General features: G+C 34.9%; 2 protein-coding genes across 2 annotated transcripts; both read left to right on the top strand.

Moving 5' to 3' along the window:
* The first annotated feature begins 1,014 nt into the window (after window positions 1-1,014).
* Window positions 1,015-2,622, top strand: LOC107775417 (protein CANDIDATE G-PROTEIN COUPLED RECEPTOR 7-like). Its single transcript, XM_016595148.2, has one exon. The coding sequence runs from the start codon at window positions 1,200-1,202 to the stop codon at window positions 2,523-2,525; it is 1,326 nt and encodes a 441-aa protein (XP_016450634.1). The 5' UTR covers window positions 1,015-1,199; the 3' UTR covers window positions 2,526-2,622.
* A 1,461-nt stretch (window positions 2,623-4,083) lies between these two features.
* On the top strand, window positions 4,084-10,821 carry LOC107802453 (uncharacterized). Its single transcript, XM_075228203.1, has 2 exons — window positions 4,084-5,604; window positions 9,962-10,821. Exons 1-2 carry the CDS (start codon window positions 5,248-5,250, stop codon window positions 10,487-10,489), a joined length of 885 nt encoding a protein of 294 aa, XP_075084304.1. The 5' UTR covers window positions 4,084-5,247; the 3' UTR covers window positions 10,490-10,821.
* Window positions 10,822-14,272: the final 3,451 nt, after the last annotated feature.

Raw genomic sequence — 14,272 nt, forward strand, 5'->3', positions numbered from 1 at the left:
TTGCTTAGCTTGTTTAGTGATACAATTTAAAGGTTCACTTAGCAGAGGCGGATCTAGACTTTTCAAAACATGGGTACACCACTTAATAAAGAAGAAAAAAAATATTAACTGAATTTGATCCTTGTTCCTTCGGGTAAATAACTCAACATTAACCAAGTGTACTACTCAAGCCTTTTAGAGCATAGGGGTCAACCGTTAATATTAGATTAATTCTAAGAATTTTGTATATAAAATAATTAGTTTGACGGAGAGACCATGAGTTCACGTGCCTCATAAATTAGACACTAGATCCGCCTATGTGACACTTAGTTGATAGTAGCTTGCCAAGTGCCGATCATAACCCTTCATGTAAGAATGATATGAAAATGGAACAAATTGTTTAGTTGATAGTAGCTTGCTAAGTGCCGATCATAACCCTTCATGTAAGAATGATATGAAAATGGAACAAATTGTTCTTCACAAACTTGACTAGCTAAAGTAAAATTTTCATAATAGCAATTATGCAAGTAACATAAAGAAAGACTAAAATATTGAGGTTCAAAGGAAAAAATTGCATAATTCAAAATGAGTTCTTGAAAATAACAAAATTAAAGGAGAAAAAGGTATGGCTGTGATTCCAATTTCTCTACAAGGCTACTACATAACTTTTTCAATGTGAAAGCTTGTTACAATCCATTCTAACCGAGGGTCAAATTTCACATTACTAATTTCGTTTATCTCATTTTGACCGTAGATTGATTCTGAGGTTCTAAGGGGAATTCTCTGTCAATGCAAAAGGTTAAGAAGGTTAAGTGAAATTAACTCTCAAGTTAAAATGGAGTAATAGTTCTTATTTTGAAAATTCCTTCCAACTACCTTTCATCTATTTTCTCTAATAACGAGTCGAATCAGTCCCTATTGATTAGGATCTTATTAAAGTTGAAATTCTCTACAAACTTCATTAGTGGTAATGCTGAAAATTTTGCTAAAAGAGAGTAGCAAGTGTGATTAGTCCGAGTAAGAATTGTGCATCTAATAGATCATACGCAAATACACTTCCTTTACATCATTTTCATTATACAAATCCAAACATCTCTAGTTTAAACAGAGATCTAAAAGAGTTTCTCTATTATCTCACCCTCTACTATGCACTCAATATATTACCTAGTCCTAACAAGCTAATTTTGTTCTAACTTATACAATAACCATATAAAAAACACATGGAAATTTTCTACCATCTTACATGTTTAAAGCTACTACAAGCATTGTTCATAATATCAAGCTTTAGATTTTCAGTAGGTGAAATCAAGAATACACATATTGTTGATGATTCTAGGCAAATAATATTGATTGAAAGATTTGGTTTTGCCCCAGATGGGCATGTAACCATTTCTCTAGACCATGTTTCCTGGAGATCAAATGAACCAGCTGCAAAACTTTATCCTTCTTCTATGGGATTTTGCCTCGTTAGAGATGTATCGTTCCCACGACTCTTGAACGAGTCCATGTACACAGAAAACTTCTGTGTTTTATCCAGTAAGTATGTAAATCTTGTCTTTAGATTTGACAAGCTTGGCCCTGATTCAACCTACAATACATCAACTACAATCGACGAGCCAGATGAATATAACTTGATTTTTGGTAATTGCCAAAAAGAATTTCTTGTGACAATGAATGTTCATACTGAAATGTACAATGTGAATAATGGGGAAAAAGATTTTCTTCCAGCTGGTCAGACTCCACTCCCTAAATTCTATTTCCTTTGCTTCATTGTATATCTTGCATTTTTGGCCATATGGGGATTTATCTGCATTAAACAAAGGAAAATTGTTCACAAGATCCATTTGATCATGGCTATGTTGTTGGTTTTCAAGGCTTTGAAGTTGATTTGTGCTTCAGAAGATAAAATGTACATTAGAAATACAGGGAAGCCTCATGGTTGGGATGTTGCATTTTATATTTTTGGATTTTTGAAAGGGGTAACACTCTTCACTGTCATTGTCCTTATTGGAACTGGTTGGTCTTTCTTGAAACCTTTCCTACATTATCGCGAAAAAAAGGTTTTAATGTTCGTGATCCCCTTACAAGTGATCGAAAATATTGCATCGATTGTGATAAGTGAAAGTGGACCTGTTGAAAAACATTGGTTAGTATGGAATGAGGTGTTCTTGTTAATTGATGTAATGTGTTGTTGTATTGTACTTGTTCCAATTTTATGGTCAATTAAAAGCCTTAGGGAGGCATCCAAGAATGATGGAAAAGCAGCTGAAATTCTGAGGAAGTTGACACTTTTTAGGCACTTTTATGTTGTCTTGATTGTGTACTTGTATTTTACTAGGTTTGGGATTGCTATGATTGAAAGTGTAGTGAATTACATACATGAATGGGTTACAATTGTTGCTGCGGAAGGTGCAAGCTTGATGTTTTATATGTTTATATTCTACAATTTTCAACCAATTGAGAAAAATCCATATTTGGCTATTGACAAAGATGACGACGGCGATGAAGAAGAAGAGGAGGAGGAAGATGATGAGGATGATGCTTGAGATTTTGATACAAATTATTCTATTCATGTTGTGAGGCATTTTATTGAAAAAATAAAGTACCATATGTGTAGAGTATTGAATAAAAAGTTGATAAGAGTAAAAAAAAAAAAGTATCGATTGTCTTCTTATTCTTAATGAATCCTTTTTTCCATTTGGTTAAATATTCGGCTTGTTTTATACTTGATTTTTGCGGTTATAAATGAAGTAGAAAAGCTAAAGTGTCATATACGTAAAGAATTTTACTCACAATCTCACAATTAGTGAGGATTTAAAAGATTCAAGATGTTATAAAGATGACATGCATGAGTGTACCCATACAAATACAGAGTGTTTATACCAAACCATGTTAATATATTATGGTTAAGTAATAAATTTGACTTAAAAATATATATTAATTAGCTATTATTAAGTAGCCGAAATTATGCTAGTCTTTTCTATTGAAGCCTCCTAATTTTATTGTAAATTAATTGGTTATTAATTTAGCCTAATATTGTTTTTTTTTGAGTTCAATAAAAAAAAGTAATAGAAGGCTTTTAAAGAATAAAAGTCTTACTTCCGTTACAGCTTGTTTGGATGGTTGTTATCCATTGTATTGTATCGTATTGTTACTTTAAATACGATATTTATTTTAATTGTTACTTAAATTTTATTGTATCGTATCATTAAATCCGTCGTTACATAACGACGAAATGTGCCACTTTATGTAACGACTGATTTGGTGTGGTCGCGTCGTTACCTTGTCTTTTTATCTCAATCTCACCCTTCATTACTACTTTTTATATAGTAATTTTACGTTGTGTCATAATTTTTCTTTATAATATTGCAAGTTTATTCTTCATATTGCTGGTGTGTGATATCATGAAACGATGGCAAACGACACAATCTATCTAAACATTGTATTTATCAAATGATACAGTACAATACAATACAGTACGATACGATACATTATGAAACGATACGTAACAACCATCCAAACAAGCTGTTAGTTTGATTTAAATATCTAAGTGTGTAAGTGATGATAAGCTATAATTACGTATTTTAGTCGCTTATTACACTCTAATTTACTGTACTTTAATTGAGTTTGAGCTTTAATCGCTAGTATTTTGCACTAATTGTGTGTTTTATGCCTTGTAAGAGTGATTCCGAGCTATGTAGATGTTATGGAATGAATTCAAGTGATTTGGAGCTTTGAAGTCTGAGTAAAAGCCCAAGAAATTAAGCCGGAATCGTGTTCGGGAATCAACGGATGATAGTTAAGAACGAACGAAGAATCGAGTAGGTATATTGCGCACTGTCTAGTAAAATGCACATAACTTTTCGCTCAGAACTCCATTTGAGCTCCACAATATATTACGTTTTTTCAAATTCCAAACAGAACAGGGTGAAAACTGTGGTCGAATCCGCGGCCGCGGATCTGGCCGTGGATGTGAGGCAGAACACTGGGTAAAATCCGCGGACGTCCTGACCTGGAAAAGTATCTTTGTTTCGCGTGGGAGAAGGTATAATTGTTTGGGCCCAACTCTACTTGGTATATATACATGGAAAAATGATATTTTGAGGACCTTGGACTTGGACATACTTTTGACATAATTTAGACCTAAGGAGGCTAAGGAGACTGGGGATTCAACCTAAGGAGGCAAGAATACGCGAGAAGCAAGGAGGAAGATTCAACCACGAGTTTTTCCCTTCTTCTTCCTACTTTTCATTATTGGTTATGACTTTTATTATTGTAGTTTTTACATGCTATTATGATTAACTAATTTGTTATCTAGGGTTTTGAAGGAACCTCTTGGAGGATGAATTCTTGTTATGTTTTAATATAATTTAACCTTTGAATTTGTCTATTTGTTCAACTACGTGCTTATTTCAGTTGATTGAATGACCATCGATTGACTGTGCCTATTTATTATGTGTTGCTTGAGAAATGATACATAGTTAGGTGATTGTTGAACAACGTCACTCCTAACGTATGTGAGAAATCAATACAACAGGTTTAAAGGTAGGTTTGGAAATAACAAAGCCGTGGCGTGGTCATAATGAGCGGTTAGATAAAGCCAACTAGCGTAGTTCGAGAGAATATGCCTAGTAAATTGTTGTAGTTGCTCGAGAGAGAATTATGACAACCAAAATACTCACGATCGGTAGAGAATACTTAGGCGAAATTATAGAAGACACAGCGGGAAGGATTTCGACAATTGGGGAAATCATAACTCTAGACCTCCTTAGTCTTGTCTTCAATTGTTATCCTTGTTAATTGATAGTTGTACTGCTTTCTAGTATTTGTTAGTTAATTAGATAAAATAAACATTATAATCTTTATAATTAGGAAATTGTTTGGACTTGTGTTTCTTAGCAATATTGAACAATTATAGCTAAGCCTTAGTTCTTTGTGGGATTCGACTCCGTACTTTTAGACCGAATTATATTTGTAGCGACCGCTTATCCTTTTTAGGACTAGAGTTGGGCGTGATCGGTAAGTATTTCAGATACTTTAATTTATGCCTAATTATGATGTATGATTGATCTGATTTTTAAATTTGAATATAGTTGGACATAGGGGCGGAGCCACAATTTCTCATGCCGACTTTTATTTAAATCTTATATTTATTTTTATATACAAATTGTGGCTCCTGTCTAACTTAAATAGCATTAAATATATCTTGATACTATTTTTATAAGCATTGGATATCTTTAAACAATAGCATGATGACCCTCCAATCCAATGGGGAGTGATGTTCTTCTTAATCCCTTATCCTCTCCTTTAGGCCACAGATTCCCACTGAACAATTGTAATTCTATTCCTACTTCAAATTCCACACGCTGTTTCTCCACCAGCTCCGGCGGCGGTCGGTGGGAGAGTAATAGCAGGCGCCAAAAAGAGTATCAGCGGTTTATATTCGATGACGAGCTTAGGGCTAACTTTAAGGAAGATGATTTTGGTTTCGGAAGCGCCGTGAAGCAGCGAATTTGGTGGTCCGATGATTCTTCGCTTTGGGGAGATGACTATGAAGATGAAGAAGCTGGATTTGGTAGCTTTGGTGTTATGGAGGATTCCATTGGCTTTGCCTGGGTGACGAAGGTAACTTTATCCTTTTTGTAAAGTAAAAGCGTTTGTTACGTTTTCTTTTCTCCACCTGTTGTTAAGTATTTATGTTAATCGAAATTTGAAATGTTTTCTAATTTACACTCTGTTTGGATAATTGTTACCCAACGTTTATAATGTATTATATTGTACAGTATTGTATTGTATCGTTTTATGAATACAATATTTGGATAGATTGTATTGTTTGCTATTGTTAAATAACATTTTGCTGTTTGGCTTGACTGTATCGTACTGTACTGTAACCGATAAGTTTACTAAAATACTCTCAATTATTTTAAATATTAAATTTATTATGAATTACGCATAAAAATAAGTATAGGGCAGAACCTGAGCCGAACCTATTCTTGTTATCTTTGACCGTGGAGTTGGTAACGACAGAACTAGTTCCGGAAAAAAGAGACGAAGATGAAGCAGGTTATAGGTTGGAGATTTGGAGTTAAAAAAAAAAGGTAAAGGGTAAAATAGAATTATGAAGTAATAAGTTAGGGCATAATTGGAAAGAAAAATAGGAAACAATCTCACCACACCAAATCAGTTGTTTAAAAAAAGGGACTTTTCATTGTTCCAGAACAATGAATTTAACAATACAATACAATCAATTTTAACTAAACAATCAAAACAAACATTATTTTGGGATAACAATACAATACAATATAATGGGTAACAACCATCCAAACAAGCTATTAGCAAAATCAATTGCACCGCTATAAACAACTATTCAACCTTTGAGGATTGCAAATGCTTCTCACATGTCTAGAGAAATTGCGTGAAATTGGAATTTGGTGTGGAGTCTGTTTTTATGAACGTGAAAGGCAATTATCTGAATGTTTAGAGTAATTGATAAGGGAATCACTTGAGTTTGGTATTTTTAAGTAACTGTTGGCACGAAAAAGCCGACGTGCTAATGGCTAATCCAGTGCATGTATCAATGCTAGTCGTAACCACATCGTCTTACAAGCAACATGAAGGTCTTCATACACCATCTCTTACCATAAAGCCAGCGCTTGGTCTCTCTAACGTCATCTGATGTGCTATGGAACTTGAAGGTCTCAATACCCCAAGTCTTATCTTTGCATCCCTAAGGTGTGTAGTCATTATTCAAGACAAATTTGAGATTTAAAAAATTAGGTGCGTCGTCGTCTATAACACGTCACGTTTTACCCTAATATCTCCATGGTGTGTGGTCATCTATAACAAGCCACCTTTTACCCGAATATCTCCTTGGTGCGTGGTCGTCTATACAAGCCACGTCTTACCCAAATATCTGCATACGGCATGTCAGCCGCAATGTGTGAAAGTCTTAGTACCCACGTCAAATGCATCATGTAGTGCATACTAGCATGCTCATGCTTTGTGTATTAATCGTAATATCATAGTGATGCTATTTGTAATAGTAGCAAAGCATATCGGGTATAAACCATATGAAAGCATAAGCATTTATCTCAAAACAGGTATCGTCAAGCACACTCTCACCTCCACATATATCAGGCAGTCAAAACACATTTCTAAAGCAGTTATACAACATTAGAAATCACGCTTTTAGGAAAACAAACAATCAGGGTTTCAGATCTCCACTTTTCTTGTATCCAAGCAAGTGTGCAGCTTCTCTGCTGATTCATGCTTCCAATCTCAATCAAACGCCTCCAATCTATGCAAAATATGCGATAATAGGGTCAATTACCCCTATAGGACTCATCTCTAAAATTCAAGTATCTGTCAAATCAAAATCAAAGGTCAACTCTTGGTCAATAGGTCACATCCCCAGACTTGATCAGATTGCCCATAATTTAACAACTTCAAATATATAATTAGTTTTTCAATCAGAGCCCAATAAGTAGTAGTTCCAATTTGGGGCCTGAGGGATACGTTCTATACTTTTCTAGAGCCCAATAAGTAGTAGTTCCAATTTGGGGCATGAGGGATACATTCTATACTTCTCTAGCTCGAATTTCGTATTATTTGGTGTAAAAATCAATGTAGATTCATGTAAATAAGCTATAGAAGTAATTAGGATTAGTACCTTAGTAGTTTAAGATGATTCCTCCATCGCCTCAAACTACTGAGTTTCTAGTCCCCAAATGTGAAAACTAAGGTCTGAAATTTGTTATGATATTGTGGAAATGAATGGGTTGGAACCTATCGCCACTGCGGACCAAACTTCTAGAATCGTGGTCTGGTCAGGCGGTCGGCAAACTCAATGTGCGATCGCCGTTCCCAATCTCGCGATCACGGGGTTCCATGATTCCACAAGGTCCGGTATTGCGTTCAACCCTCCCTTGATCGTGGCCGGTCAACTGTCTCCCCGCCAACCTTTCTCTCGCGATCGCGGCTCCCAACTCGTGATCGGGATGATGCCCCAGAAACCAAATAAATAGTGCTTGCACTAGTGCTCAGCCTTCCAAATGTTCCAAAACATGCCCGAACCCCTTGGATCTCAACCCAAACCACACCAACAAGTCATAAACAGTTAGATCAACATATAAACACATTCAAAACTCAAATTAGAGCACTAATACTAAAAATGGGAGGTCGAGTTGTTACAATAGTGGATAGGTTTCTATGGATATGGCAAAATCTACTTAAATCACCTGTTAATTCCTATTATGAGAAGCTTCTGAGTAGGGAAGAGTCAACTTTTCCACTTATATCATTATATGAGCATGTTTTTGCCTTTCTTTTAATGAATTTTATTGCTTTATAAAAACATCACCTGGTGTTGCTTCTTGGGATTTGAACCTTAGTTCTGCAGGTTGTTACTCTACCGCTTCGACTTCTAGACCATCCCCTTCGGGGCACTCTTTCTGAATTATTCCGATAGGAGAAGTGAGTCAGTTTCTCTGACCAAGTAGGATATTCCGTTGGTATTAGCAGTGAAAGCTCTGATCATGTTTTCTCCTACATCCCTCAGGACTCCTGCACAACTGAGAGGAGTGCACTGAATCTGTTTTTGGTGCTTTTAACATTTCAAAAATGGAGGCAACTTCACTTGTCAAAAATAATTGAGGCCACTTAAGTAGAGATCATAGTAAGTAAGCAGGTTAAGAAAACTGAGAACTGTCAGATTCATCAACCAGATGAAGACCAGAATATTTTTTGATGAAGCCAGATGAAGACCAGAACATTTCAAGAGCAAGTTAACATGGACTATGGCTTTCCTAGTGCATTTTATATACATTCATATATAAATTGAAGTCATGTTGACATGATATAAAGTATAGACTTCCTGATTTTAGAAGATGTATCTGAGTTCCAGTTTGACATTTATGGCCAAGATGACACTTCTTTGTTTCGGGAAAAGTATTTGACAAATTTGTGAAAATGTATGAGTCTACTCGGCTGTTTGCTCAAACACTTACAGTTTTGGTTGTTTCACTTCCTCACCAGTGGCATACAAAATGATAAAAATATATTAAACTAAACTGTTCAAGATCTTTCTTGCTTGGTATTAAAGCTGTTCCAGTTTAGGTGTATCTGAGCATCCGGCCTTATGCACTTTAAAAGCTATTAAACAACCCATGTGGAACAACCATATGAGCTAGCATCCTCCTATTAGTGTAACCCGTTTTTGTGGTTTACAAAAAAAAATTTATGCGAACTTAAGAGCGCGAGAGTCGGCTTACCAAAGGTTGGTTCTGCCTACCCTGTGAAAGATATGAGCATCCAACCCAAAACCTCAAGGCAACGGGTGGTGTAGTCCAAGACTTGTATAAACTACTTTCAAAGCCTAATCACCCATGTGGAACAATTCTATAAAAAGGTGTCTACATAACTTTAAATTGTTACGCGCGTTTGTCATTTGTGCTGTGCTCCTTTCTGTAATTTTAAGGACAAGTTGAGTTGCAAATTTGCCATGCTAAGCCAATTCCATCTAGTTAAATGTGTAATTGCTCCCTATGCTTCCAAGTTGTCCTCGAACTCTAATGCAGCCCTGTACTTGTTTGCACATACTTTTCAATTCTTTCTAGATAAGCATTTTTTAAGAAACTGAGAACTCTTTTCTGTCATATCTTATCCAAAAAGAAAATGATGATGAAGCTGAGATCATAAAAATTGGTATTTTTCTATCTAGATGTTAAGTATTAGACTTGATTAGCTTGGATCACAGAGAGAAAAATTGCCAGGGATCATCTTATAGCTACAATATTTCAACCTTTTCTGTTCATTAGATGTCAGAGATCCTTTAAATATGTGAAAGAACAATTTTGAGTGTTTTTCCACCTGTTGGTTCGTACTTTTAAGTTTTATGACTGGTGGTGACATTCGGTTCAAGGCTTATAAACCTCTTTTTGTGAAGATTGATGTAAGTAAAAAATGTCTTATGGGTCTGGTGCAGGTGCTCAGAGCCTTTGGTTGGATGCTTCCAGCCGTTATTATGTCAGCGGTACTTGGAACAGGCACAAATACTATTATCATGGCATTAGCACTTCCTTTGGCGCAGTCTGCTCTTTCATTAGTAATGGATGCCATCTGGGGATGGTCCAATGACGGCCCACGATCCAAGTCCAAGAAAAAGAAAAGACCCTATGCTAGAGCAGCGAGCAACCCTGGAATAAGAACGGGAAAAGGACAAAATACTCGAAATGGCAAGGGAGTTGGAGACTATCAATCCTGGGCTGCCTCAAATGGTGCATCGGATAGAAAAAAGTCACGAAGCACTGTAAATTTTGGTGGTTGGGATGAACTAGACAATCATGGGATGGAAGGACAGTCGAAAAAGCCCCCTAATCGAAGACTGGCTGAACCAACACAGGGGACTGATGGTAAATTGAGTAAGAGAATCGGGAGGAGAGAAACTCCATTGCTATTGAGACTCTTTATTGCTGTTTTCCCGTTCATGGGATCCTGGACCAAGCTATTGTAAAATTTGTAATAAGCTTCGGGAGTTAAAGCTCTTTGTTGAACCAAACCTTGCCGTTTGGCAGCAAACGATCTTTGGTTTGGTCCTTGTTGTTTCTCTCAAAGCTAGGCTTGAAACCCAAAATCATATTGTTGTACAGATTAAACATAGTTTAGATAAGCTTGTGTGCATTCTTATTTAGCTCGAGCACTCCTGTCCTAAAATAATGTAGAAAAACATGGTGATGGACCTTGATTAATTTGTTTTTTTTTTCTTTCTGTCAGAAGGATTTGTCTTCTGTTTCTTCTAGCACTCGGAAATGATATGAAGATATCAATGTAGTGTTTAGCAGTTTCATGGGCTCTTGTTTCGGATTGAAGTGAAACTGGCGAGAAAGGTAATATTTAGTTCTTAAATATGATAACTTTCATTGATTTTGTTAGCAATATTTCTGGTTAGAGATATTCTTACTACTAGTTAATAAGCTCTTGAAATGAATGCTGGTGTTTCTTCAGGTAAAATTGGGTTCTTTCAAATGATTGGTTAATCATATAAAATTCTATGCCACCGCTTTGTAGAGTATGCGTCTAAAACATTATTCAAGCTTGTCCAGCTAGAATTATGCATAGTTTTACCTGGCAATTTCCATTCGGATCTTGTTTCTATATTGATTGGATTGTCAAATGGTACATGATAACATGCAGTGGCGAAACTAGGAATTTTTTCAAGGGTGTTCAAATTTAAAAAAAGTGAAAATTTTTTACGACAAAGGGTGTTCAATATGTGTTATATACCTTTAAAACGTAATATTTTACCTATGTACACGGTGTAAATTTTCGACGAAGGGTGGTCAGTTGACCACAACTGACCACCCTTATAACCATGTGGCTTCGCCACTGATAACAGGTGCAAGTACATATTGTTGTATCTCTGTAATGTAAAGCTCCTAGCGGCCGTTTGGTTGCTGGTTAGAGTTACACATGTATTAGTAATATAGAGATTAGTTATGTTGAGATTAATTATGCATGAAATAATTATGCAGGGATTAGTTATGCAGAGATTAGTAATATAGAAATGTAAGGTGAGTATTATTTATTATTAGTCTAGTTTATCCTATTAAAATTGTTAATATATTGTATATATATGTATGTATATATATACAAGTTTGAATAGAGGGTATTCTTGTCATTTTGTGTTTTAATACACATATAAGTTATTCCTTTTTCTACCCTGCATAAATAATATATAGATTCCTTCATAACTTATCTATGTATTAGTTATGCGAAAACGAAAAACGTGAACCAAACATTGTACTAGTAAGTAATGCTATGTTTTATGTGAATAAGAGAAAAAACTAGCCAACTATTGTATAACTTATGCTAGATTCTATGTGGGGATTATTCTTTCCCATTTTAAATAATTTATAAAGTTATCCTAAATTTAATACATGAATAACTCCTTTCTAACCGGCTACCAAACGACCCAGTGATACAGAAATATACAAAATGGTCTTATGTTAGAATAAATATGGAAAATAAAAGTAAAGGTAAAAAATTTAAACAAAAGGAACTGAAACAGAAAGATTTCACCAACCATTCATAGACTTGCCTCCCCTTTGCGAGGGGCCAAACGAACACATATTGTCATTTGCACTTCTCACATTTAGACGGTCTCTATTCAAATTTTGTCTTCTTCAAGAATGAAAATGGTCATCTTTGTCTTTCATTTTCACCAGCTCCTCTAAGTTAAATTCCAATTGGCAAGTTCAATGAAATGTCTTTTAACTTAATAGTTTCAGCCAATTAAAAGGCTGAGGCATTTTACTTGATGCAGGGAGACTCTAAGCCTCGAGATATGGGGTGTAAGCCCCACAAATCCTTAAAATTTTTCACTTATAAATTAATAATATAGCATAATAACACAAAATATATAAAAAGATACGTTAAAAGTCCAAAAAAATTAAAAAGAACTAAAGAAACTCATAGAAAATAAAATATCTATCATGTTTTTACAAGTATAAATAATACAATAATGTTAAAGTTACTATGAAATAAAAATTAATTAAAACGTGTTAACTTTCAAATATTTAAAACTCATAATTTCTTAAAAGATATTTTAAACTACACAATTTACCTTCCTAAAAGTAAATACTCAATAAATTTCATCAATACTGTAATTCAAAATATTATTCCTTCATGAGTAAATACAAAATTACTTTTAAATAGCAAAATAATAAAAGTCTGATAATCTTGAGAGACATATAACTAAGACATGAAAATCTAGCAAGTAAAGATATAAATTTTGGCTATCTATCTTCAGAAGAAATATTCAAATGATACTCACCCTCATGATATTCTCAGTTAGTAAATATACAATATTATGGTTCGTCATTTCAGTTATTTACAACCTTTGTATTCCTATAGACGAATAGAACGTTAAGCATTCATTTATTAAAGAATTTTCAGAGTAGCTAATTAGTGAAATCGACACATGATTTGAATTGGAGATATTGTGTGAGCCCCGAGCGTTAAGCATTAGGTGTGTTTAAGGCGCATAGTCGGACGCTTGGGGGCGTAAGCCTCACATAACTAAGCCTCTCATGTGAGCCTCAAGGCGTTTTGATAGTATTCGCCCCGAAGTAATCCTCAAGGTGTTGCATATATTGTTATGGAGGATCTTGTTGGGATTTTAAGCTTGTGTAGCTTAAAGAGGGTGAATGAGAAATAGAGGGAAAATGAAATATTTGAGTTTCCCTTAGCAAAGGGACATTGTCCCATATCGGAGGAAGAAAAGGCGTTTGATGGGTATATATATAATTGCTCTTCTTCTAGCTCTTAAAGAGTTAAGAAGAAGGCAAGCCTCGCGCCGCCGCCGTCGTCGCTCGCTTGGCTTCGGCTTCAGATTCGTTCAGATCGATTGATTGATTAATCTTTTTGGACAAAATTCCTTTCAATTATTTAATTAATTAATTAAATAATTAACGAAAAATTCAATCCGGAATAACCCATGACCCGCGACCCGGTTCGGTCAGGCCCGTTTTCTTTCCCGAATTATTTTAAATATATTTTTCCCGCAATATTTCAAACACCCCATTTCCAACAGCCATGGCTGTTTCTGAAAGGTTGCAAACCTTTTCAGAAACAATGCCATCAACTCTATAAATAGAGTTTGAATCCCAGAATCTTTCCTTACGAAATTTTCTGAGCTTCTTCTTCTTTTTCTTCTTCTGCACAAAAATTTTAGTGTGTTTTACAGCCTTCGAGTGGCTCGCTATTCACCGGCGTTTTTGGTACCAACACTCCGGTGAGTTAAATCGTTCTATCCTGGGAGGATATATTCCAACACCTCGGGTACTTGAGGGGAATAATTTCCTTAAGGACACACTGTATATTCAGTGGGCTCGATTTATTCCTACACTATTTTTTCCAGAATTTATTTTGTTAAACAAGTATTACTAACTTTCTGTTTTATTTTTTCAGAAAGTTTAATTATTTATTACAGCAGTACAGAATTATAACATTCTTAAGGAAATTAATTTTTTATATTCTGTATTTTATTTGTGGAGATTAAAACCTGTGTGGTTTTCTACTCCTTCTGAATTTTACTATTCTGATTTGAAGATATAAAAACTTCATCAGAGTATTGAAATTCGTAAAACGATTTGAAGAACATAAAAACTTCATTGTTTTTCTGTGAAACAGTATATAAAAACTTCGGTTTTATTTATTATACATACTGTTTTTGTTAATAACAGTATTATTTACTGTTCTGATTTTACCATTAATTGAACTCTTCTGTTGTTTACAG

The sequence above is a fragment of the Nicotiana tabacum genome, chromosome 13 (assembly GCF_000715075.1).
Source record: "Nicotiana tabacum cultivar K326 chromosome 13, ASM71507v2, whole genome shotgun sequence".
Taxonomy (NCBI): Eukaryota; Viridiplantae; Streptophyta; class Magnoliopsida; order Solanales; family Solanaceae; genus Nicotiana; species Nicotiana tabacum.